General features: G+C 33.9%; 2 protein-coding genes across 4 annotated transcripts in view; both read right to left on the bottom strand.

Annotated features, from left to right (window-relative positions):
- Window positions 1-16,908, bottom strand: part of LOC128224660 (carbonic anhydrase 2-like) — a 57,675-nt gene extending 40,767 nt beyond the window's left edge. Inside the window, exon 1 of one of the 3 annotated variants that reach the window (XM_052934605.1) lies at window positions 16,756-16,908. The gene's annotated coding sequence lies outside the window, so the exon portion shown is untranslated. Of the gene's footprint in view, window positions 1-2,485; window positions 2,511-15,766; window positions 15,786-16,755 lie in introns of those variants that run through there. The other 2 variants (XM_052934608.1, XM_052934611.1) reach the window with 2 other exon arrangements.
- Window positions 16,909-21,000: 4,092 nt separating this feature from the next.
- The window catches only part of LOC128223783 (deleted in malignant brain tumors 1 protein-like), a 64,035-nt gene continuing 58,830 nt past the window's right edge, over window positions 21,001-26,205 (bottom strand). Inside the window, exons 43-48 of the mRNA XM_052933159.1 lie at window positions 25,574-25,768; window positions 24,326-24,568; window positions 23,475-23,675; window positions 22,744-22,932; window positions 22,335-22,485; window positions 21,001-21,649 (exon numbers count right to left, since the gene is read on the bottom strand). Of these exons, the coding sequence (XP_052789119.1) occupies window positions 21,517-21,649; window positions 22,335-22,485; window positions 22,744-22,932; window positions 23,475-23,675; window positions 24,326-24,568; window positions 25,574-25,768 (1,112 nt within the window). The 3' untranslated portion in view covers window positions 21,001-21,516. The remainder of the gene's footprint in view (window positions 21,650-22,334; window positions 22,486-22,743; window positions 22,933-23,474; window positions 23,676-24,325; window positions 24,569-25,573; window positions 25,769-26,205) is intronic.

Raw genomic sequence — 26,205 nt, 5'->3', positions numbered from 1 at the left:
TGAAGTGGCATGTTGAAACAGACTTCACCATTCATGCAGTTAATCTTGGAAAAACAAAACACGATCACCCTCTTACACCTTATCTTATTTCTATCTCAAATCATTTATAGGATTACAAAACCATGTCTTATCTGGTACATGCCAGCTTTAAAGGGTGAGTAAGATACAGTTAGTAGTATTACGGTACTTTACAGCATCTAATACTTTCGTTTGTTAAAACAAATGTGGTATTATCATTGGATTTTATTTTTTAAATGAATGCGTTAAATGACTTTGGGATTTTGATTTAAACGACAAAATTAATGAGACACTGTTTGAAGACAGTAAATTGAATTGGCGTTGTCACACGCTTTACGGGTGAGCATAAGTAACCCTCTCTACATGATATCAGATTGTATAGTAAATTAGCTCTTACTAGACCGAGTTGCTGCAGAAAATCTCTACGTTTAGCACTGTCTGGTGTATGTTCCTAGTATAACCACATCCACTGTGTATCCGAAAATCATCAAGTCATTCTACCGGTCAGGAGAGCATATGCTAGCCCTGATATGTTTTCTTAATTATAATTCGACCGGTTTCTTTACTCAGTCTAGTCTTGTGTCTCAATACTAGTGACTTAGTTAAAAATACAAGATTCAGCGGAAATAGTATTGACAATTATACAAATAACGGACCGATCTTTTAATTGCGCAAAAAAAACAATAGGAATTTTGAAAATGTGGCTCGAGTCTCAATACAAGAAATCAACCGATAGCGGACAGTTATGGTCAGTTTGTCACAAAGAGAAAAGGTCGATATAGTCTATAGAGGTCTGAAAAATTAACTAGGGATTCCTAATAAATGAGCGACTTTGTGCAAACTTGGAATTCGATTACGAGTCAATAATATGTAACTAATCTGTAAATTTTCAGGTTTTTACCTTTACCACAGCCTATGCACGTGGGGTATAACAATAAACAATATCGCAGTGGGAGTTTCGCTGCTGAATTTGTTTCTGTAGTTGCAATTGCACTATTAAACATTCTGGTACGTAATTCCTACTGTTGGCAAATTAATGTATTTGTTTATACAAGTGTTTTTCCTTGTGTAAACAAGATCCTGCAGCTGCATTTCCCAGATTACAAATAATTAGGAAATTAGCCTTGAGAATATGTATAAACAAATAATGATCGAGAATAAAAAATAGACCAATTGCTTGAAGACAGTTTGTGGCATCTGGTTTTAATACCTGGACTTAAAACACAACTGTAATCAAAGTAATATTCCGTTGTTTGAGATTCGATGAATTGCTGCAATATTTTTTTCTGAACTGTGTTGTGTAACCTATTTTTTGCAAAAGGATTGCTTTTAGTATGCGTTATGCGTAAGTCACCTTTATAATGTAGCTATGAAGCTCTTCTTTTATCAATACGGATATGCGATAAGTATTTAAATGTTCATAACATTAACTACTTTTACTAAGCAACAATTTATATTAACGGAAACATTTTTCATAGCTATTTGGAAGGAACAGGTGACCGAAGAAGTGTCTTTTTTCTGGAATGTCGATTATTATACACAATAACGCAAATCATGCAATCATTGACCGTTTAGTTACGGAAATGCAAACATTTTCTATTCAACTATAATCATTAACTTATTTCGATGCATGTGTGGTATGTCAAAAGCAGATTTAGGGGCGGGGATGCACCCGGCGCCACCCAATCTTTCATCCACCCCCAATCGTCCAAGTTTACATTTTACGTCCTTGGTAGACTACGCACCTCCACCCCCCCCCCCGCTCCTACTAAGATTTAAAATCATTTAAATTTCGGATATCATAGACAGGCGAATGGCAAAAGGTTATGGTCCTATTTTTCTGTACCTCTCTGCAACGATACACTCGTGGCTTGTTTTGACTATAATTTATTTTCCTAACTTAAACAACTTCAAATTGAATTAAGAATTTTGAGAAGTGTGTTTTATCATTTACAAAAGTAACAAATTGTTTGGAGAGCGCTAATAAACATATATTCAGGACATATATTAAGTATCATATGAAGCAAACAATTGCTTACTCCTTAGCATGGAATGTAACACTCAAATAACATATGTAAAGTAGACTCTGTAATACTAGCTAGCGTTTTCTTCTAAAAATGACCGCAATGATTAATGGTTCAAATATAAATCATACTAGTATACTAAACTAAATGTATCAAACCCTTCTTACTTGTTTCATCGAAATATATATGATGGCATTATATTATAACTGATCTCGGGTGGATATAAGTATGATCATATATCTGAAAATAGTAGCATATGCTCACTTATAATAGATCTATGTTGTATGTGGTAAATTTATTTTTATAATAAACATGCAATGCACTGGTTTCAAATACAGTTGATTAAGCTGCATAACACTTCCACGCGTTTAAATTCAAAGCGAATGCATTGTTCAGTGATTTAAATTAAATTAAGTAAAACATTTGTCACACAAAAAACTCACCCTAAAGCCTTATTTGTCCTAACAAAAGATCAAACCACTGTGCACACTGCCACAATAGAGTTGAAATGGCTGGGCTAAGGTATTCACTACTGTATGTATAGAGCTAGCGATAAGGACGTTTAATGTTTTAACAATAAATGAGTTATTTTAGCCCGTATTCTATGGATAGAATTAAATACCAATTTGTCTAAATATTGTACATACATTATCAAATACAAAATATGAGACACGAATAAATATTGTATTATAAAAGATATTTTTTGTAAAAAAAAAAAATGTATTTAAGCTATGTCACGCCGTATTTTACTTGTAGTTTTGTTTGCGGTTTCCAACGAATACAACTTCAAAAATGATCATCATCATTATCATTTGTTTCAGCAGCTTTAATAGCTTAATCCACCAAGAATGTGATGATGATGATGATGATGATGATGATGATGATGATGATGACGACGATGATGATGATGATGATGATAATGATGATGACGACGACGACGACGACTATGATGATGGTGATGATGATGATTGCACGTCCCCGATTTTCTTGATGTTCCTTTTTTATCGCTGCTTGCTGTTATTTTTATCACTCAGTCTAACAAAAGTCGTCCTTCCAAAAACGGTATAATGCAGCTACGAACAACTGATTTTTATTAATAAAAAACGGCATGCACATAACTATATTAGTTTCACATTCCCTCTTTTCTTTCATTTGCTGAGGTTTTTGTTCTCTTAAGAGAAAGCAACAATATACAAACGAAGTAATAAATGAACGAAAGGAAAGCCTGATGGTTGTATTAAAAGAACGAGTGCTTTGACAATTCATAATTTATAACAGCATCTTCTAAAATTTGTTATCAAGAGCAGTTTACTGCTACCCATAAATGAGAAGTGACGATAAAAAGCTAACACCTAGTCACTTGAATATCTTTTTCATAAAGCTCGTATATAAAATGAAGAAAATGGCAATTGATGATTATAATTATGCATTGAATCTGATATGTGTTATTTCTCTTACTCTATAATAGCTTCGGAGTGTGAACTGTTCAATAAATGAAAGCGTTTGCAGTAATTTACAATTCTTACATTGACCATTATTTGACCTTGGTCGAGCACTTAGTTAACATATTCTGGACAAGCTAGCTATAGTTTCTATTATCTATTGAGCCTGAACATTGGATAGAGGTTGCCAGAAAGCGCTTGTACTAACAATGGCAATTATTTTACTATGACTTTGACTTATTTGTGTACCATATTTCTGACAGGCTAGTTACAGTTTATATTATCTATTGCACTGGGTATGGAATACAGGTTAGCACAAGTTGATTGCACTAATCTCTTCCTGAATAAGATGTTGTTTTTATTGGCAAGAAAATTGCTGTCTTAGTTAATGAGTAATCACAAATGCATCATTCCGGCGTATTCATCGTTGTTTATCATAAGATTCTAAATGTCATTCGGAAACATACAAATTTAAAGAATGAAATATCCTTGATTTGTGTCTAAATTTAACCACAACGGAAAGAGCGACACTTTCAACAGTTGTCATTTGTACGTTTTGATAATGTAAAACGTCGTGACTTTAAGTTAACTTTCCATCCTTTCTCGCTTGCCTATTGGGCTCAGTTTCAGTTTCGTTTTTACACTGTTCATTAACAGTTATGAAAAGGTCCCTAATATTATTCAATCTTGGTCAATTTCTACACTAATTACTTTCATAAATGATTTGTATCTGTTTTTATTTTTAGAATAATTATACACGAACACAGCCCCAAACGAACCCAGGCTGGAGTGGCATTGTGAAACAGCCTTCACCATTCATGCAGTTAATCTTGAAAAGAAAACGTAATCCCCCTCCAACACCTTATCTTATTTCTATCTTAAAGTGATTTATTGAAACAGAGATGCATGTCTTATCAGCTATATGCCAGCTTGCAAGGGCAATTAAGATACAGTTTGTAGGATTACAATCGTTAACAGCATACAATACTTTGGCTGATGCTGAAGAGGTTATCGCTTTAGTAGATCCTTCCCCATCGTCTACGTCAAGATCTTTGTTTTTTACAGATTTCTTGGAGGACATTTACCCAACCCAAGTTTTATTCCAAAACATCCAAAGAAATCAATAATTCAAGAAACTAACAAGGCCAAATGATTGATTTTATGAAGTAAACAGATGCTGGCAACTTAACAAGGATATAATCATTACAATGACAAGTACATTATTGTTCTTTGCAGCAGCTTGTTTTTTCCATTACAGGCCCTCTTCAAACCACATTGATTGCTAAGGCCAGTACATTTGTTTACAATCACGACTACAAAAATAACTAGTACTATTATATGTCCACTGAACGGTTTACATTACTGACTACATGTTCGCTTTACCTATTGAGAAGTCACAATAAACATAAACAAATTTAATCTATACAGTCAATAAAAACAAAAAAAAAGATATTATTGTGGTGATGATAAGACGAATACCATAAACTGACAAACCAATGCAATTTTTCTTTCACTACATGCATTGCAGAAATGAAGTTACATGAATAATTTCAAACAAAATATATATCCGATCGTTTCAGATTCCCATCATACCCGGTAAGATGAAATAATACATTTGTTATATGTTCATAACGTCATTTCCTGTTGTAATACGTTTTATGAATGTTTTATGAAATCAAGAGGAAATATTGCCCTTTTTTCTTAAAATGTATATGTACACTCAACAAATTAAAGATTTATTGTTTCCAATTAAAGGAGTTATATATTACATATGTGTTGTATAGAAAAATACGTGATGGTTATATTTAACCGGAAATAAAGTATGTCGGTAATAAAGTATAGCACGTGATGAATGTATTTATAAAACAGGCATTACAGGTTTTAATTAAGTTGTATTACATTTTAAATACTTTTAAAACACCTTTAAAAGATTGTGGTTTATTAGTTAGTTGCCATATGGGCGAGATATAATTAAAGAAAAAAAAACATTAAAATACGCAATACCTCCCCGTTATTTTTTCATAATCTAGTGCCGCAATTAGTATAAAGAAGTAGTTTAACTACAGATAGAAATATTAATCCGGAAAGGTCAATTTATTTAAATAGTCACGTTGGCGACATGCTGTTTTTGTAACGCATTTTCGTTCTATTTATTCAGCAAACGTTATGGCATTCATTTTGGCAACTCTGATCCGCAACAATGAAGTGTTTGCTAAGCTGCAATTATATTTAATTGCTCGGATTTCGAAAGTCTCGTCTAATTTGATTTTGGAAATCAATTACATGTAGAAGCTAAATATTAAAAGTGAAAGGGTTTGTTGGATAACAGTGATCGCAATTTGCTTTGTCACTGAACATAGAATAAATCAGACAAATGTGGGGTAAATGTGATACTTTGAATGATGTTACCCATTTAAGAGGTATATAAGTTTAAATATAATAACAACAAACAAACGCCAGGTTCCATCAAATGTTGTCTTCATACTGTTTTTTTGCGGCGGATTCATACTGTTCAAAACTGCTTTCGCAATTTAAGACACTTTACTGCGCCCCTTTCCATAACCCAGACTTTAGTACATATTCTATGATTTTTTTTACATATAATACAAATATACCGGCAGGATGACCGAAGGGGATCATGTACCTTACACACAATGCTGCCCTAAAAAGAGCAATAGTGAGTGGCATAGAAAGAACGGACATAATTTGTTGGAGTATCGCACAGCTATATTAAAGACACAAAATTCTTCATTAAGACCTAAAAGACACAAAATTCTTCATTAAGACCTAAAACAGTACCGAAAGTTCAAGAACATCTTCCAAAAACGATGTTATATTTTGTTTTTATATTTGTAAGCTTTGAAGACAGAACTAAAAGGAGCGTACGAGAAATCTTCAAAAAAGTACAAATTCAAACAAAGCAACATACCGTGTTCTAGAAATAATTAGGACAGTTCTGAATAAGAATTAGTTTAATCTTTGAAATTATAATTTAATTCAAAAAGAAAGGACTGCATTCACATTAGAAATGAGGATAAAGTGCCTGTTTGTATATGAGAAAGTAAAATAAAATGCTGCTAGCCAAACACATCGGGCTCCATTCGTCTGCAAAAGGTTGACCATTGCATTGGAAATGAAAACAGATTGACGACATTCGCAAAATACCTCAATCCTGTTTATAACAACATCAACGTTAAGTTGAGATACGTTCACAATCTTGTCAAATTTCATCAAATTCGACATTGTCCAAAACTGTCTACATCCCTACATGGAAAAAGTAATAATAAAACTTAATAGATACCATTAAACACGTTCCAGAGTATTTTTTCAATAAGTTTAACAGTTCAGAGAATTCCAACCGGTAGTTTTGGAAAGTTCATGTTGATTAATATTGCTCCGCTTTGTGTAAATACTCTTTGAAGGATGTTGTTAAGACGATTATTTTATATATATTTTTATCAAAATACGACAGTCATATCTTTATTGGTCCATTAAACAACACCTGTTATGTTGATAACATCATTATGAACATACTTTTTATTATAAGTTTATGTTGCCATTATAGCTCCATTGGTGAATTTGTACAACTAGCGACGTGTGTTCGCATCTGAATTTGGAACAAAATCAGGTCGCCACCGAAACCTTATCTCATTTAAAACTGATATGAAACAATAAATATGTGGATCTGTTGCGAAATAAATGTACTTAAACAACTTAAAAACTGTTTTATGGCGCTTTTTAGTACAGGATAGATATACAAGTAATTACTAATGGCTGTACGGGTTACCTGTGGTATCTACATGGGTTAATGTCCTGGTATAGGATTGATATACAAGTAATTACTTATGGCGTTATAGGTTACATGTTGCATATCCATGGGTAGATGTTTTGGTACCTGATAGATATACAAGTAATTACTTAAGCCGTAACAGGTCAGAGGTCTTATATCCATGGATTAATGTTTTGGTACAGGATAGATATAAAAGTATTTACTCATGACATCACAGGTCAGCGGTCTGATATCCATGGGTTAATGCTTTGGTACAGGATAGATATACAAGTAATTGCTTATGGCGTCACATGTTAGCTGTCGCATATCCATGGGTTAATTATTTGGTACAGGATAGATATACAAGTAATTACTTATGGCGTTACAGGTCAGTTATCCCATAACAATGGGTAAGTGTTTTGGTACAGGATAGATAAACAAGTAATTACTTATGGCGTTACAGGTCAGTTATCCCATAACAATGGGTAAGTGTTTTGGTACAGGATAGATATACAAGTAATTACTTATGGCGTTACAGGTCAGTTATCCCATAACAATAGGTAAGTGTTTTGGTACAGGATAGATAAACAAGTAATTACTTATGGCGTAACTCGATAGCTGTTCCATATCCATGGGTAGATGTTGTGTTACAAGATATATATATACAAGTAATTACTTATGACGTTTCTGATAAGCTGTCGCATATCCATGGGTTAATATCTTGGTACAGGATAGATATACAAGTAACTTCTTGTGGCGTTATAGGTTACATGTTGCATATTAATGTGTAAATGTCTTTGTACAGGATAGATATACAAGTAACTTCTTGTGGCGTTATAGGTTACATGTTGCATATTAATGTGTAAATGTCTTTGTACAGGATAGATATACAAGTAACTTCTTGTGGCGTTATAGGTTACATGTTGCATATTAATGGGTAAATGTCTTTGTACAGGATAGATATACAAGTAACTTCTTGTGGCGTTATAGGTTACATGTTGCATATTAATGTGTAAATGTCTTTGTACAGGATAGATATACAAGTAACTTCTAGTGGCGGTAAACTAGTTTATAATTTGCATATAAATGGGTAAATGTCTTTGTACAGGATAGATATACAAGTAACTTCTTGTGGCGTTATAGGTTACATGTTGCATATTAATGTGTAAATGTCTTTGTACAGGATAGATATACAAGTAACTTATTGTGGCGTTATAGGTTACATGTTGCATATTAATGTGTAAATGTCTTTGTACAGGATAGATATACAAGTAACTTCTTGTGGCGTTATAGGTTACATGTTGCATATTAATGTGTAAATGTCTTTGTACAGGATAGATATACAAGTAACTTCTTGTGGCGTTATAGGTTACATGTTGCATATTAATGTGTAAATGTCTTTGTACAGGATAGATGTACAAGTTACTTCTTGTGGCGTTATAGGTTACATGTTGCATATTAATGGGTAAATGTCTTTGTACAGGATAGATATACAAGTAACTTCTTGTGGCGTTATAGGTTACATGTTGCATATTAATGGGTAAATGTCTTTGTACAGGATAGATATACAAGTAACTTCTTGTGGCGTTATAGGTTACATGTTGCATATTAATGTGTAAATGTCTTTGTACAGGATAGATATACAAGTAACTTCTTGTGGCGTTATAGGTTACATGTTGCATATAAATGGGTAAATGTCTTTGTACAGGATAGATATACAAGTTACTTCTAGTGGCGGTAAACTAGTTTATAATTTGCATATAAATGGGTAAATGTCTTGGTACAGGATAGATATACAAGTTACTTCTTGTGGCGGTATAGGTTACATGTTGCATATTAATGTGTAAATGTCTTGGTACAGGATAGATATACAAGTTACTTCTTGTCGCGGTATAGGTTACTTGTTGCATAATAATGGGTAAATGTCTTGGTACAGGATAGATATTCAAGTTACTTCTTGCGGCGGTAAAGGTCACATATTGCATATTAATGGGTAAATGTTTTGGTACAGGAAAGATATACAAGTTACTTCGTTAGCTGTAGCGGTTCCTTTCGTAAATGTCCTGGTACAGGATAGATATACAAGTAATTACTTATGACGTCACAGGTCAGCGGTCTCATATCTCTGGGTTAATGATTTGTACAGGATATATAAACAAGTAATTACTTATGACGTCACAGGTCAGCGGTCTCATATCCATGGGTTAATGTTTTGGTACATGATAGATATACGAGTAATTAATTATGACGTCACATGTCAGCGGTCTCATATCCATGGGTTAGTGATTTGGTACAGGATATATATACAAGTGATTACTTATGACGTTAGAGGTTACCTGCCGCATATCCTAGGGTTAATGTGTTGGTACAGGACAGATATACAAGTAATTACTATGGCGTTACATGTAAGTTGGTGAATATTCATAGCTAAACGTTAAGCTACATGCAAATTTATCTTGTTAGTTTCAGGTGTTCTTTATTTTTCAAATATTTTCAACATTTTCCTTGATTTTTAAAATTCATTTTTAAGAAAGTAAGTCAAATATACGAATGAATGAATATCCTGGCGTAAAAAAATGCCGCCAGTACGGAGATAACATTTACAAAAATTGACTCTATCAAGTTTACTGACCCAAAAACACTGATTTATAGTGTTGCCTATTTGTTCAAAACTACTCACTTCGGCAACTCATAAATTATTACAAGGTCTTGATAGCTTTCTCTTTTGAATAAAAAATCATAAATAACCTTATTCAAACAAATTGTAAAATGCTTCAAAATTGAATTAACATATAACTTTCACTAAAGCTGACGTTCAACCGTGGTTCATATATGGATTTTTATTATAGTTATAAAGCTTTTGTCAATTCGCACAGCCTATTTTAGCAAACATTTATTTTAAGGATCCTTTTTTAATAACTCAATAAATTTCAATGTAAAAGCAAATATCCAGTTTAACAGAAAAACAACGAGGGCCACAGCAGAGCTTTTGTTTGATTTCTAGCAAGTTAATTATACTTAAAAATACGACAAGTAGACATCGTTATTTGTAACTTCACATGTTATGTAAATGACCTGAACACTGCCCTCTTTGAAACAGGGTTGAAGTGGATGAACATATCAAGTAAAAAGATAAATATACTATTGAAATGAAATATAGGCTCGTAACTCTATATGCAATAATAAATGACCTGAACACTGACCACTGAAACGGATGTGAATTGGATGAATAAATCAAGTTAAAAAACTATTGAAATGAAATATATGCATGTACACGAGCTGTGGCCACTTTCAAACTGAGCCGGATTGGATAAACCTAACAGAAATATATAAGTATCTTCCACAAGAACAAAGATCTTCTTAGAATGGGAGTGCTGGAATTAGATATGTTTGTTCTCAGCTAACAATCCTTATCACAGTTTCAAACATCAATGCGTGCAATAATGGAACTTAATCTGGCAGGTTCTGACAAGCGCGGATACTACATTCACCTCACGATATATATATAAGAATTATAATGGCCGTCCTTGTGAATGTCGAGCACGCTTTTAAATGGTTTAAAGCTTCATCATTGACGTCCTTCCAAAAGTCGAACATTCTTTGAAAAGATTAAGGGCTTCCATCATCGCGAGGGTCAAGCATGCTTTAAATGGTTCAAGACTTTTCATTGTTGTCCTTTTAAAGTTCCAACACACTTTTAAATAGTTCAAGACCTCCTCATTGCCGTCCATGTGAAGGGCAAGCTTGTTTTTAAATGGTTCAATACTTCCTCATTGCCGTCCTGGTGAAGGGCAAGCATGGTACTTAATGGTTCAAGACTTCATCATTGCCGTCCTTCTGAGATCGAGCATGTTTTCTAAATGGTTCGAGATTTCACCAGTGCCGTCCTTGTGAGATCGAGCATGTTTTCTAAATGGTTCGAGATTTCACCAGTGCCGTCCTTGTGAAGGTCGAGCATGTTCCTAATGGTTCGAGATACTTCATCATTGCCGTCCTTGTGAAATCGAGCATGTCTTCCAGATGGTTCAAGACTTCACCAGGGCCGTCCTTGCGAAGGTCTAGCACGCTTTTAAATGGTTCGAGGCTTTATCACTGACATCCTTGCGAAGAAAGTGCACGCCTTTATGTTGTCCACGGCTTTTTCATTTACGTCTTTGCGAGGGTCCAGCACGCTTTTAAATGGGGTAGGGCGTTTTGCTGCCGTCTTTGCACACATTTGCAAATGGTTCAAGACTTCACCATTGGCGTTCTTTCAAAGATCGAGCACGCCTTTCATTTGTTCAAGGCCGCCCTTAAAGAGAAATCGGGCATGTCTCTGAATGGTTCAAGACTTTACCAGTGCCGTCCTTGCGAAGGTCAAACACGTTTTTAAATTGTTCAAGGCTTATAATTATGCACTTACTTAAAATTGTACTGTAATTGTACATGGTAACAAACATAAGTAGGTAGAGAACATTATTTCACTGATCAGCTTTCAAAAGGTTCTGACCGCTTTTAGCACAGTCATTATTTAAATAAACAACATTAGCTTTTGGCAGTAGATATATGGCGACTTAGGAAACGTACTGAGCTATGAGCTGGGGGCTGCCAGTTCGTATAGTGTTATGATCTATTTCTGTTCTGTTTTGTTTCCTTGTTGTTGGTTTTCAGTGGTGTTTTCTGTTTTCAAGTATTAAGTATAAGGTTTTAGTATATTTACAATTATCCCTTAAATTAGGTGTTAGTTTTGTTTCGTTTTTAAATCTTTTTAATGCTTCATTTAATTAGAGAACACTCCACAGTACCTGGGACCTCAACCTTAAAAACTGTGTATGCCCCTTGTGTAAGAATAAGACGTCGTTCGGTTGCCAATGGTGAAATGATCACAATGGCATTTTTGTGTTGTGATATAAAATCAGTTTTATTACGAGATAAATTCTACAGGGTTTGAACTCATAACCATAACTAAGTCCGACTTGTTTACAAGTCCGACTCTCTCTTGTCACGACTTTGTTACCTTGAACAACTAAAGAATCCGTTAAAACAATCTGAACAATCATACATATCTTATGTTATCATGTCATTTACCCAAAATATGGATTAATCGAAACATATATAAACACAAAAGAGTATTTATGTTCAATGCATAATATCTGACTACACGATCAATTACTTATTATAAGGAGGATTCTTTAAAACTTTCCTGAGTCAACAAGTAACATTTTAGCTCAAAGCATTATGTTCATGCAAATTCCAGCCGGGAATTGAGAAACAATTAACCGTGACTAGCTCTAGCTTACTTGTGGAATGCCAACCAGACAACTATAACTAGCTCGAACGACTGGAAAACATACCAGACACCCGATAGTGTTGCCTTCGCCTCAAATATAACACCACGGGTAATCACTTTTTACCAATGATATGAGGTACCATTTAGACCAAGTGGCATAGAGCCGACAGTATTGCCGATATAAATGAGCCCCGGCGCTACTTTGGATACTGATGTGCAGCGCTGCCACTTCAAATATAGAGGTGCATAGTTCCCTATTTGAATATAGAGGTACTCTTGTGCAACTTTGAACAAAGAGGTGCACTAGTGCCAATTTTAACAAAGAGGTGCACCGGTTTCTATTTAACATAGAAGCGCACCGGTGCATCTTTGACTAAAGAGGTGTCCCGTTGCCAATTTGAACGTAGAGGCGCGTCGGTGCATCTTTGAAGATCAGTAGCAACAAGTTTAAACATAAACCCGGTTTAATGGCAGTGGGTAAACGCCAAGGACATAGAACATAAAATAACAAACAAGAAACATGAAAGAACAGCACAAAACTCCACAAACAGCACAGTGTATACATATTATATATAAAAAACTAGGTATGTTTATCAAGAATTGTTAGGTACCGCTTTGGAACGGTCAGTAAAATGTAAATTTACTTGGGGTTTAAATACAAAGGTTCGCATTCATGTTGGGTGTAGTTTTGGTTTCCGCCAACTTTTGCATAGTACATGACATTTATGAAAAGGAAAACAGAAACTATCATTATTTGTTCCAACTAAAGTCTACTAGGTATCAGATTTAGGAGATATTAGCGCCACTATTTTCCTAAGTGTCATAATAAATAAATTAATACCACTTCAGCAGTTAAAGTCCCAGCATGTTTTAGTGTTAAATAATTAGAGAGAAAATATAAACGTGCGTCTGTGAGAAATTCTCAGATAATGTCTGATAAAGCCCGAGGATTGTAAAACAGAATATTGGCAAAAGTTACTTTTTTACTTTTGTGGGCGCTAATTTTGGAATATATGTTATGTTTTGTTGCATGATTGTTATTGCGAAAACTGAATTCGTTATTTTTCTGGGATTAAACAATGTAAAAAGGTATAGAGAAATCGTTGGATATACAAACATTTTGAAACGTTCGCATTGCTAAAACATACTGAGCATTAAAGAAAGTCACGTGATATGCAAACCGGATGTTATTCGCATTTTGTCAATACCACTTCATCAGTTAGAGTCCCAGTGTGTTTTAGTATTAAACAAAAGGATAGAAAAAATAAAGAATAAAACAAAATGAAATTGCATAAATAATTATGATAAAGGCTAAAATTATGTTTGATAAAATCCCATAGGTCCACGCGATGCTTTATTAAACAGAAAAGAGTGAACATGATTAATAACTGGACTTCTCACTCGCTATATACTAATGAGTCAGATACGTAGGAGCTATATTTAGACTATATTTTTTTTCATTGTTGTAATTGCGATAAATTTATTTCATTATCTTCTTGGGGTTAAATAATGCCAAAATCGTTTAAGAGAAGTTATTTGGATACACTCTGATAAGTTTACATTGTTTTTACTGGGCATTCAGGAAAGGTACTTGATATTAAAATGTTGTTGTGACGTTTTGCGCGCTTACTTAAGAAAATACTTTTGGTATTGTTGCATGTTTTTTTTATTGCAATGAATGTGTTGTTTTTTTTATTATCTTAGGGGATAGGAACTATCAAAAAGTTAAGAATAGTGTTGTTTATGTTTTTTGTTTGTTGTTGTTGTTATTTGTTGTTGTTGTTGTTGTGTTGTTTTTTTTGTTTGTTTTTTTTTGGGGGGGACAAACACTTTGCTAGGTGTACATAACTAAAATACACTAGGACTTTAAGTATTATAAATTCCGTCATGCTACTTAGAATCTGCTCAGCTGAAATGATATTACAAGTGACTCTTATAAAACACAAATACATTGAAGTAGCGATACAGCTTAAAGTATAATATGAAATCAAGCATTCCCATGCGAGTATGATAACAGGAATTAATATATAAATATTCTGCTTACTGATTAGGTTGTATATTTGTTTATTATTGAAAATTTCAAAAAAAAAACACATCCATATTTCAATTATGCATATTTTTTAAACATAAATTTACTACAATAAAAATGATTTATATGAATACATTGTACATGTACATTGAATTTTAATTGTGTTGTAACAGTGCATGAAGTACTTAATAAAATATATTATAATGATGCACGTTTATTGACGTGAACATGATCACAGTTAATATTAAGGGCATAGTTTTACGATGTGGGAAGATAGGAAAACAAAATGGTTTCAGGATATTGAAATGTATACAATATTGATATTTGGGAATGTAATTGAGGAAGAACATGACTTCGGTCAATGCGTCTACAGAAAACTTAGGGATCAATATGTAGATAACTATTGGTGTTCATTAAGCTAAATGCATGTATCATTTTTTATATATGTTTTAATACTGATAAGAAATTACTTCGAGAAACCAAAGCACCTGGCTAAATGTTATCAATGTTGATTATCAAGTTAATTAAGTTCTCTCTACATATAGCCTTAAAGGGCTAATATTTTATTTTTCATGGTAATGCATCAGAAAACACTTCTATTAACTCATTTAACTCTTTGATACCGAAATTGCAGAATAAAATAAAATAAACATCTGGTTAAGTGTGGGGAGAACCCATTCACAGTTAAGATACAAAGAAAACTAAAAACAAAACCTCTGGCCCTCAAGACCTCTTATTTAAGTAAAGGGATATTTTAACCGTTCACGTTTTTGTTGACAACTAACGCTTTTCAAAATATGGACTTCAAAGACAATATTTAAGCATATATTAACATTTATTGTAGGGTTCCAGTCGTTAGTATCTTAGTTTTAACACTTTGTTTGCAACATTTTTTTGTTATAAAAAGTGCATTTCACAAAACATGAACCAGGGGCGTAGACAGCGTTACGCACTTACGCATGTGCGTAACATCAATTTGAAAATTGAAAAATTAAATTTGGCCAAAAAATATTGATATAAGAATAAAGGGAAGATCAGCTATAGAAAGCATAGTTTCTCTGTGCTAGATAGCTTACTGAGCCTAAATCAATCACTTGTTAACTACAGAGTCGGCGGCCTCGAACCTATAAATCCCTCGAAATACACATAGTTGCTCACCATGTTAGTTCCATTTTCTATTTTTTCAGTTGATCAGTTATAGTGAAACAGACTCACCACATTAATAATCCATCATATTGGAAGCAACTAAGAGAACATTTAAAACGGATGCACTTGACATTGCATTATATTTGTTTTTAACGGTGCATGAAATATTTAATATGTGAATTATAGAATATTATAATGATACAAATTTATTGAATAGAACATGAGCACACTTAATGTGAAAGGTATAGTTTGACCTTGTTGTGAGATGGAGAACAAAATTATATCAGGATATTAACGTGTATTCGATAATGATATTTGGGAATGTAGTAGAATGTAAACATGAATTATGTCAATGAGTTTACATCAAACGTAGTGATCCTTATTAAAATAACCATTGTTGTTCATTAAACTGAATGGATATATCATATTTTATATATGCTTCAATAATGATAAGAAATGACATTAAAACCAAAGCACCTGGCTGAATGTAAACAATGTTGAAACTCAAATCAATTAAGCTCTCGCTACATATAGCCTTAAAGGGCTAATATTTTATTTTTCACGGTAATGCATCTATAACACCTATAGATAATCATTTAACTTTTTGATACCGAAATTGTAAAATAAAATAGAATTAAAGTATAAACACATGGTTTAAGTGGGAAGTAAACCCAAGCCGGTACAGTTAAGAAACAAAGAATACTGATAACAAAACCACTCGCCCACAGGGACTCTAACATAACTTTAGGAATATTTTAACCTTTAAGGCTTTTCTTGAAAAGCGCTTTTCAAAATCATGGACTACAAAGACAAAATTGGAGCATATATCAACATTTGTTGAAGGATTCCAGTCTTCAGTATCTTAGTTTTAACCTTATTATGGTTTGCCACAATTTATTTCGTCATAAAAAGTGCATTCCACAAAACATGTGCGAGTCCCTTTAGATTTATAAAATACTTATATACATTTGTAACATTACTATGTTTGGAATAGGTTTCATTTATAAACAAATAGTGGAACTAAAAGAGCAGATAAGTTATAGTTAAACAGAACTCACCACATTAATAATCCATCATTCTGATAGCAACGAAGAGAACATTTAAAACGGATGTACTTGACATCGCGTTATAATTATTTTGTAACAGCGCATGAAGTACTTAAAATGTGAATTATAACACAATGATGCAAATTTATTGACATGAACATGAACACACACAATGTGAAGGATTTAGTTTGACCTTGTGAGATAGGTTTAAGGATAATAACATACGCTATTGATATTGGGGAATGTAGTATTGGAAAACAGCTAAAGCTCACTACTAGAGTTATTCAGCTTGTTATGAGAACATCGAAAGTATTATACGTAGGCGGATATAGTATTACTCAGTCATCGGGAATATCAATCGTAACAACTCGGCTATCACCGGCAAGCTTCGAGATAGGCCAATACTGGCCGAGGTGTTCCGATTGTGGGAATATGGCGCTTGTACAGACGCTTTATTGAAACATACTTCAACAGTGAGTTAAATGTTTGTAATGATGACTGTGAGGTCCTATCGTAAAGTGAATATTAGATAACAACAGAAATGTAAGGTTATATAATTATTAAATATAGAATTATTAGTTATGTTGTGCAACTATCAAGAAAGAACTGCATGGTCAGACCATGCGGGCTGATATATACAATAATAGTTATAGTCTGTTTCACATTATGTAATTAGTATTAAGACATAATGGAACAACGTTTATCAACATCAACAACAATAACAAACCTATCATAGAAATGCCGATGTTTTACTGGTTGATATAGGCTTTTAATACCCATTAAAGGCATCATATTGGTTGGTATTATTAATTAAAGAGTTATTTAATGACAATTTGGGTGAAGGGGAGATGGATGAGCAGCAATAGTTTAGAATGTCATCCCTGACACCAAGGGACAACAGTTCTGACTGTTACCCAAATTACCATAAAATAACTGTTCTATTATTTGATTAAAATTGAATCTAAACATAAAACAGAAATAACTTATTACTACTATTTACTTCCATAACTTTTATTTTTAGACGTTTTCTACACACGTCCCAAAAGATAATAGTTAGGGTGTTCGCGGAAGTTCTTTAGCTATTTTATAACCTGATCAAACAAATTTAAACCTAGTGTTATAGAAAACGTAAATGTAATGGCGTCTAAAAATAGTTTTTTGTAAATTCCTATGACGCCATAGCCCGAGAGAAACAGCTAGCTAGCTGTTGACTAGGAAAAAGCTGTTTACTAGGGAATACTTTAATTCAAGACAATTGATAGCTTTCATGTCAAAGAGCAAAAAATAACATGTTTGTATTTATGTAACGAATCAGGTAATAAACTCCAGTGTTTTCCAATGAACTTAATCCTGCACGGTAATTAATACCCGTCCCTGTGGAGATATATGACATAAGATAGTTAAACAAGCACACACTGTGCATGGTTGAGAAGTGGAAATCGCAATGAGGAAGTTAAGTGAAAATGATAAACACATTTATTAATCTACGTTTTACGAGTTATTTGATGTATTCACATTGAAGGGGATAGTTCATGTATGTAATTTATGAATTTGATACATGCTTTAAAATTAAGGATTGGAAGGCATTGATTTTACAAGTTTGTGTTGCCAATTCAAATTTTCAAGCATTATTCGGGCGCGAATACGCGGCTGATTTCACATGATTCTGACAAAAAGAACAAAAACATAAGCCAAAGTTGCCGTATGCGTAGATGATCCTAACACTGTCAATTTTCCAGTACTAAATAAAGCACCTCAGAACGCCCAGAATGCACCAGATGGCCACAACCCTCTAGCTCAATTATGAGTCCACAAGCTACGCCCCTGTAGTTGAACAAAAACGCAGTAAGCACGTCTCTATGTAGTGTCGGTCATATCGTAAATTCATCAATACTTTCAACTTGGTAAAGTTTTTTTATTGCCTATATATATTATATAATGCATCTCTATGATAACAGCACAAAAGTGATCTGGAATTCACTCAGAATTCTAGATCATATAGCATGTCCTCGTCCTCGTGTCGGCGTTGCCGGCGCCACCTGATCCGCGAGTCTGGTGGAAACACACTTGGCTGTCAATCCCACATTAAAAATGCTAATTGTCTTCCAGGAGGGACGTTAAATGGGGGTCCTATACACTGGTGCAAGCTAAAGAACCAGGGTAGCTCTAACCAGGTTTACATTCTGTCTGTGCACTATGCTCCCAAAACCCTAAAACGACTATTAAATCTTATTGGAGCTATCGCCGAATGGGCCCTTGCAAGAGTGCGAGTATATATAAGCTTACACCCCAACCCACCCCACCCCCTACCCCACCCCCATCCCAACAAGGGTATCGAAATACCTTGAATGTTCTCTTTGAAAACTGAAAAACAAACAAACAAATAAAGACTAACAAGTGAATTTTAATGTTAAGTTTATTTGTATGATAAATAACCATACTTAAAAGATACAGTTATAATTATATTGCACATATTTTTTTTACTATAACAGCTCATGAATATGATGATGGTTTTAGACTTATAATTGCGGTTTTACAAAATAGTATTACCGCTTTTTGAAAACAGCTCTATTGGTACATGTATTGTTTTACAATGAAGTATTTGAAGTTTTGTGATAAGATAATTTAAAAATTGACTTCAATAGTGTTGTGTCTAGTTTATACTTTATGGCTATTCGATTTAAACATAATTATATCCCCCAGGGGGAGGCACTTTTAAATTGTGCCATCCCCTTTTAGAAGCAAATTTACCCTTTTGGTGTCCTCATTAGCGAAAAAAGACACCCATCTATTTACTATTAAAAAATCCCCCCCCCCCACCACCCCCGGGTTATAAGTTTAACTGGAATAGCCCTTGACTGGAATAGCCCTTAGCAAGACAACTACATTTGCTGCTTTTTTGTGATCTCATATGCCAATACTGATCGATGTGAGTAGTGAAACATATTCAGTATGTAATTGATGATATGTACAGTGAAAAATGTCATTATTACAATATGTAAATATTTAAATGGGTTAATCACAAAATTCAGACAAAAAATATACCCAAACAAACTCAACCACAACTGGAACACTTATGACATCAAAAACGCTTTAAGAAATATTTTCTGCAGTTTATCAAACAATTGAGAACTGTTCTATTATGAGTTATCTTGCATGATTTTATTGTCAGAAGGCATTGATGCCAAAATGAGCTGATTCTGTGACAATTTGTTTTAAAAAATGTCAAAACTGTCAATCTGTGAGAGTGCAGCTGTAATACACACATGAACTTTCATTTCATTATAAAAAAATAACATATATCCTTAAATGAGCATTTTATGTTCACATTGCACACAGCGTTTTAAAAAGCACCTAGTTTTTAACAAACACACACAAGCATACAGATATATTAAAACCTAAATCACACAAACGCTTTCAGAATTCAATGATAATCTGTCTTAAATCTGACACAAAATTGAACAATTCACTAAAATATCATGTTAAACATTTCACAAAATATGCTAAACATTTCACAAAATATCATATTTAAAATTTCACAAGTCATCCATGTTCAATATTTCAATCACAAACTATGCAACTCTTTCCACAAATAATACATGTTTAACATATTGCAAAAAAATGTTTACCTTTCACAATAAACAGCTTTACGTTCATGATGATAATCCTGCAGTTGAGTCATTGCATATATGACGTAGGTGAGATATATGAAGTCATAGTTTACTGTGACTGCAAACAAAGTCGTGGTGCCCATGAAGCGACACCTTAAGATGGATCAAAGTTTCTATCAAGATTTTTTCTGTTATGTACAAAATGTTAACATGAAGCTAATACTGACACTTTCAAACAATAACAAAAGGACAGATTTCTGCTATAATTGCTCAGTTGATAATTAAATAGAGTAAATAATTCATAAGGCGACTACAAGTGTACTGCTACATCTTTATCCCGGCCTGCCCCCTTTTTGCTACTGCCTCTTAATTTTTTATTACTCAAATAAAAATGTTGAATTAGGGTCTGTATTTGTGTATCGGTCCGGTATTACCCGGTTACAGCATAAAGTCATACCTGCTGTGCCAATGTATAACATTCACATGAAAAGAAGGAGAATTGTTACGATCATGTTCGTGGTTCGTCTAACAACACGTATATATGGTCCCTTATGCAATATGAAAGAGCATGAACACATCATACTCAAGGGAGAAACAGTCAGCTAAGAAAAATAACAAATAAAATATTCCCCCCCCCCCCCCCGCCCCAAATTAAAAAAAGGATGAAAATTTAGCAATCAATTTATATTGGCCTAACTACTCATGTGTAATGTATATTATTTCAGATGATATTATGCAGTCCTAACAGTACAAGAACCAACCAAAATTGATCTTCCCACTCAATTCAAATATGATCTACATGTGTTTAACAAATGTACAGATGAAATTCAACTGCGCTAGCTAATATGCAATAATACATATATATTGCACGTCCGGAAGTCAATTATATAGTTCAAAACATGAAAAGAATTATTAAATTTAAAAGAAAAAAAACATCTAAAATAACCGAAAAAGCTTAAAACATTCATATTCCAATATTACCCAAATATATATCCCAAGTCAAGAATATTTCATAACAGACACCTTAAATACTTAAAATATCAATATGCAATCCAATGTCTAAATTCAAAGTAAAATATATTGCATAACAGAAACCTTCAAATATATCCCATTGCCATATAAAACACTCCCTTCGTTAAGTTAAACTTAAATGACAGTCCTCTCAAGCTTCTGCTTCATAATTTGGATTTTCCCAGCCCGCTGCACCAGTGCTTCTTCTATTGGATCGAGACATGGACGAGGTCGCCATCGAGTCCATTTGGATACCCCCACTCCCTGCCATTGCCTGCATTTGCCTGAAACAATTATTCATTCTTAGTGTTTTTGCCTAAATAATTATAGTGTATATTGCCTGCATTTGCCTAAAACAATTATTCCTTCTTTGAGTTTTTGCCTGAATATGGCGTATATTGTCTGCATTTGCCAGAAACAATTATTTATTATTAGAGTACCGTATTTGCATTGCATTTGCCTGAAAATTATTAAATCTGTTCAACTTTAACACATACCTAAAGCTAATTTTTAGTCATAATTGCAACCAGTCTTTCGTCTTTTCTTTTTTTTGAGGTATTAATTTTGCCTTAAAATGATTGGTATTTTATTTACTACACGAGTGTTTCCTCTCCCATGAACCCCCAAAAGATTAACACAAATATTCACTTTTTTCCTTCAAGTGTCATTTTATTTGGGTTTTTTCATGTACAACCCAGCTTGAAATAAAATCTTGATTCAATAGAATTCAGGACATATTTTGGGAGAAGGCTTTGTTCTCTTGAAACTTGTATTTTATACAGCCTACAAATTCATTCATTTTTTTATTCTGGAACAGAATACAAACAAAACCTTTTTTATTAACCAACTGACCCACAATCAATCGACCAATGTTGTAATAAGGGAAACAAAGAATGTCCCTAAATATTACATTAAAGAAGTGTTTTAAATGTAATTAGATAAAAATGGAAATATATTCTAAACACTTACATGCGTCTAAAGAAAAAGAAAAGGCCGCCAAGAATCAGCACTATCAGCACCACCCCTGCAACAACAGCAGCAGTAACACCCGTGTAGCTTGAACCACTACTGCTTCCACCACTTCCAGAGTTGCCGCCAGTCAGGGCCGAATTGGAACCCACTGTAAAGATATCATGTTTAGTTTAAGCTGCAGTTCATTAAAGGAGCCAATTTGTTATTTAATATTATTATGTCAAAATTTTAAATCTGAAGGGGTGAGGCAAAAAATTGATTCATTTTTGTGATGTTATTTTAAATTTTGAAAATGGCAAAATTTAAATTCACACAATAATTTTTTTTTCAACTTTAATCTGTCAGTTAGAAGGGCCTCAAGGACAGATCGAAAAACTGGGGAAGGGGAGGGGGGCTTAAAACTCACCACCAGCTCCACAAACAATAGCGAGGCCAGACCAGGTCCCGTCTCTGAGGCACATTCTACTGTCTGTGCCCTGCGCTCGATAAAAACCAGAGTTACACTGTTGTTGGCACACAGACCCAAACTGGTACGGCGCTGTGCAGCCAGAGATCTTGCCATTCTGAGGCGCAGGGAGGGCTTGACAGGTTACCGCTGGAAGTGGGAAATTTGACATGTGCATGACTTTTTATTTGGTAATTTGGCTGTGAAAAAGCAGCCAGAAATATTGCAATTTTGAGTGGCAAGGAGGGCCTAACAAGCTATCGCTGAAAGTGAGAAAAATTAAATTTGAGATGTTAAATGTATATAACTATAATTTACTCAAATAACCAAGTTGGTATGGCAACAACTACAGCCATTTATTTTGCCCTTTTGAGGTAAGGTTAGTACTTAAAAGGTGACTCTTCAAATAGAATAGAAATAGCCTCAATGTCAATACAAAGTCTCATGAAGATCAATAGAAGTGGTTTATACTTTAGTGGCGCTGCAATAGTATAAATGATCAGAATAACAAACAAAAACCTTGAAATTGATATAGTAAACCTTGCAAAATGATCATTATGGCTAAAAAGAACCTTGCAAATGTATTAATTAACCTTGCAAAAATGGCCAGAATTACAAATTTTAACACTTGCCAATGTAATTAGTAAACCTTGCAAATGTAACGCAACTCATACCTCATAATTTATACTTACGTTGGCAAGTCATTGTAGGATTATCCCAATTAGGATTCTGGTTTGCATCAAGCGTACATGTGATTTGACCATTGGGGTTTTGACCAGAAAGGGTGTAGCCGGGGTTACAGCTTATCTGACACACGGAGCCATAGTGATTCGGACACATCCCCGACAAGATGAATCCATTCTGGGGAGCGGCGATGGAGGTGCATCTGTTTACTGAAATAAATTCAACCAGAGTTATATTGTGCCTTATATACATGTAAATATTGTCTTTGGCAACATGTGAACCAAGTTTAAGTTATGGCCATAGTCAATAATTTGCACAATGAAAATGAGGCCTATGACAATAACACCATTATTTTTGCAATACTTAAATTGTTAACTTAAAAATATACACAAGCTTAGAATGTCAAGCTATGAAAATCCTCAATTTGTGTTTTTTCAAAAGAGAATTTCTGACTGAGGTAAATATATCATTTAAGTAATTTGAAACAAAATTAAAACAGTAAACCATATTTCACGATCTTGAAAGCAGTATAGTGTTTTTTCCTTTCATAAGGGAATGGTAGCAAGGCCCTTTGAAAGAGGAAAAACATTGTTGTTATAGCAAAAAGGGAATTATACTAACATGAGTCATCTAATGTTCTAGTGTTTTTGTTTTCAAACCTTTCATTCAACAAAAATATGGTAATATTCATGATTGGCACTATAATGCTACATTTGCTAAATCTTTAGAGGTAATTTCTCCTAAAAAAATGGATTTTTTACCTTCGTAGGGGAAAAATATATACTTTTTCAGGAGGGGAATAGGGCCAAAATTTGGCCCCAGAAAAGGACCGAAAAAAACTGCAATTCATAATACCAACCTTTCACTGTGACTTTAAAAGTACATGTTGAAATAAGTCCTACACCATCTGTTGCCATAGCATTTACGCTGTAAACGCCTTCTTGTAAAGTCATTCCTGGTTGCATACTTTGGAAAAGGGTTGGGGACGTGCCAGAGTTATCCGTGGCAGTTACAGCGTTCCATGTAGCAGTTGCCATTTGTTGTCCTTGACTTGCGGTCACTGTGACGTCACTTGGGCACTGAATGGTGGGTGGGGTAACATCTGTGGAAATAGAATAATGGGAACACTTTTACAGATCAATTGTATTTAACAGCATAAGGGTCTAACCCAAAACTGAGGTTGATGTGATTGAAGCCTTTTGCTTTAATTAACTGGCTGTAACTATGACATCATGTAGGCACTGAATGGTGGGTGGTTTTACATATTTTGAGTTTAAACTCGAAACAAGAGGCCCACAAGGGCCTATGCTATAGTAGCATTACCTTTTTGGGTAATATACAGTACTCATATTCACAGGGAAGCATCAATGAACAACTCTCTATACAAAGTTGTCTCCCTTAAAAATAGGTTTGCTTCAGGCAAAGGGAAAGAACTACTACAATAATACATAACTCTCTGTACAAAGTTGTCTCCCTTAACAAATATATTTTCCATCAGGCAAAGGGAAAAAACTACTACAATAATACATATATCTCTGTTCAATGTTGTCTCCCTTAGAATATACTTCTGCTTTTCAAGGGCCATTATCCAGTCATGCATGATGGGATCTGGCTGGTTTAAGTAAGGAACCAAGCTCTCATGGATATCGTACTAGGGTATAAATTTGATTAAGATACAATCAAAACTGATGACTGTGTTTTGTTCAAAAGTTATTGTTTACAGACACATGCAAGGACAATGGACACTGCGCCATCACATAGGTCTTTTGACCTTTGGCCAGTAGAGCTAAAAAAATATTAATCAGAAAGCTTAATTTTCTGAATAGCCTAAAGTATCTACAGTCATGTATAAATAATAAGTGGCATTCATTGTGTTCGAAACTCAAACTTGCTTTAAAGCTAAGCTAAGGAATACAAATGTTGTAGTAGTTTGGATTATCACCATAATCATTTGTTATAAAGGGGGAAATGGATTTGCCTTTACCAGCTACTGTCTAAAAATAAAATGGAATAATTGTGTTTTTATTTCACCACGAGCAATTTTTCTGAAACAAAATAATAATGTGTTGCCTGACCTATATTTCCCAGAATGTTTCATTTTACTAACCTCTGCATGTTGGAGTTAATCCATAGTTACTCCACATTCCATTTCCAAAACATGTGAGTTGTGGGTTGCCAGGGAAACGGTAACCTTGGTTACACGCAACTGTACATAGTTGTCCAGGTGCCTGTTGTCCACTTGTACAAGATGAAGGGCTGATTGACCCGCCTGTGATGGTCTGAAGTGGTGGGCAGGTGCGCGCTAAAATGAAGGTGGTTTATTGTAACCATTGAATGAAACAGGCATAACTGTTCATTGTTATTCGCTCACTTAGAATATAACATTTTAGACCCAAATTTCTTAATTCCTTATAACAGGATAAAACTATGTACACTATTTTTGTTTTGGTAGACATAAGTAATTTTCTACTTAGAAAAAAATAGTTAAAAATAAAAGAATTTCAAGGGTAACCACAATTAACTATTTTTTGCTTTATAATATCAAGTCAGGGGCGTAGCTAGGGCCTAAAAGACTTGTAGGCCCGATAATTATATGTAAGTATGGAGACTTTTATATGCATATTCAACACACTTTATTGTATTTGCAATGATTACAATAAAATCAAGTAATATGCCCTGCACGTAGTTTAAATAAAAATCAAGTTTGCTTTGGTTAAAATAAAACAAACTTTTGAGTTG

The sequence above is a fragment of the Mya arenaria genome, chromosome 17, assembly GCF_026914265.1.
Source record: "Mya arenaria isolate MELC-2E11 chromosome 17, ASM2691426v1".
NCBI classification, from domain to species: domain Eukaryota; kingdom Metazoa; phylum Mollusca; class Bivalvia; order Myida; family Myidae; genus Mya; species Mya arenaria.
This window is presented reverse-complemented; position numbering and strand designations above follow the sequence as displayed.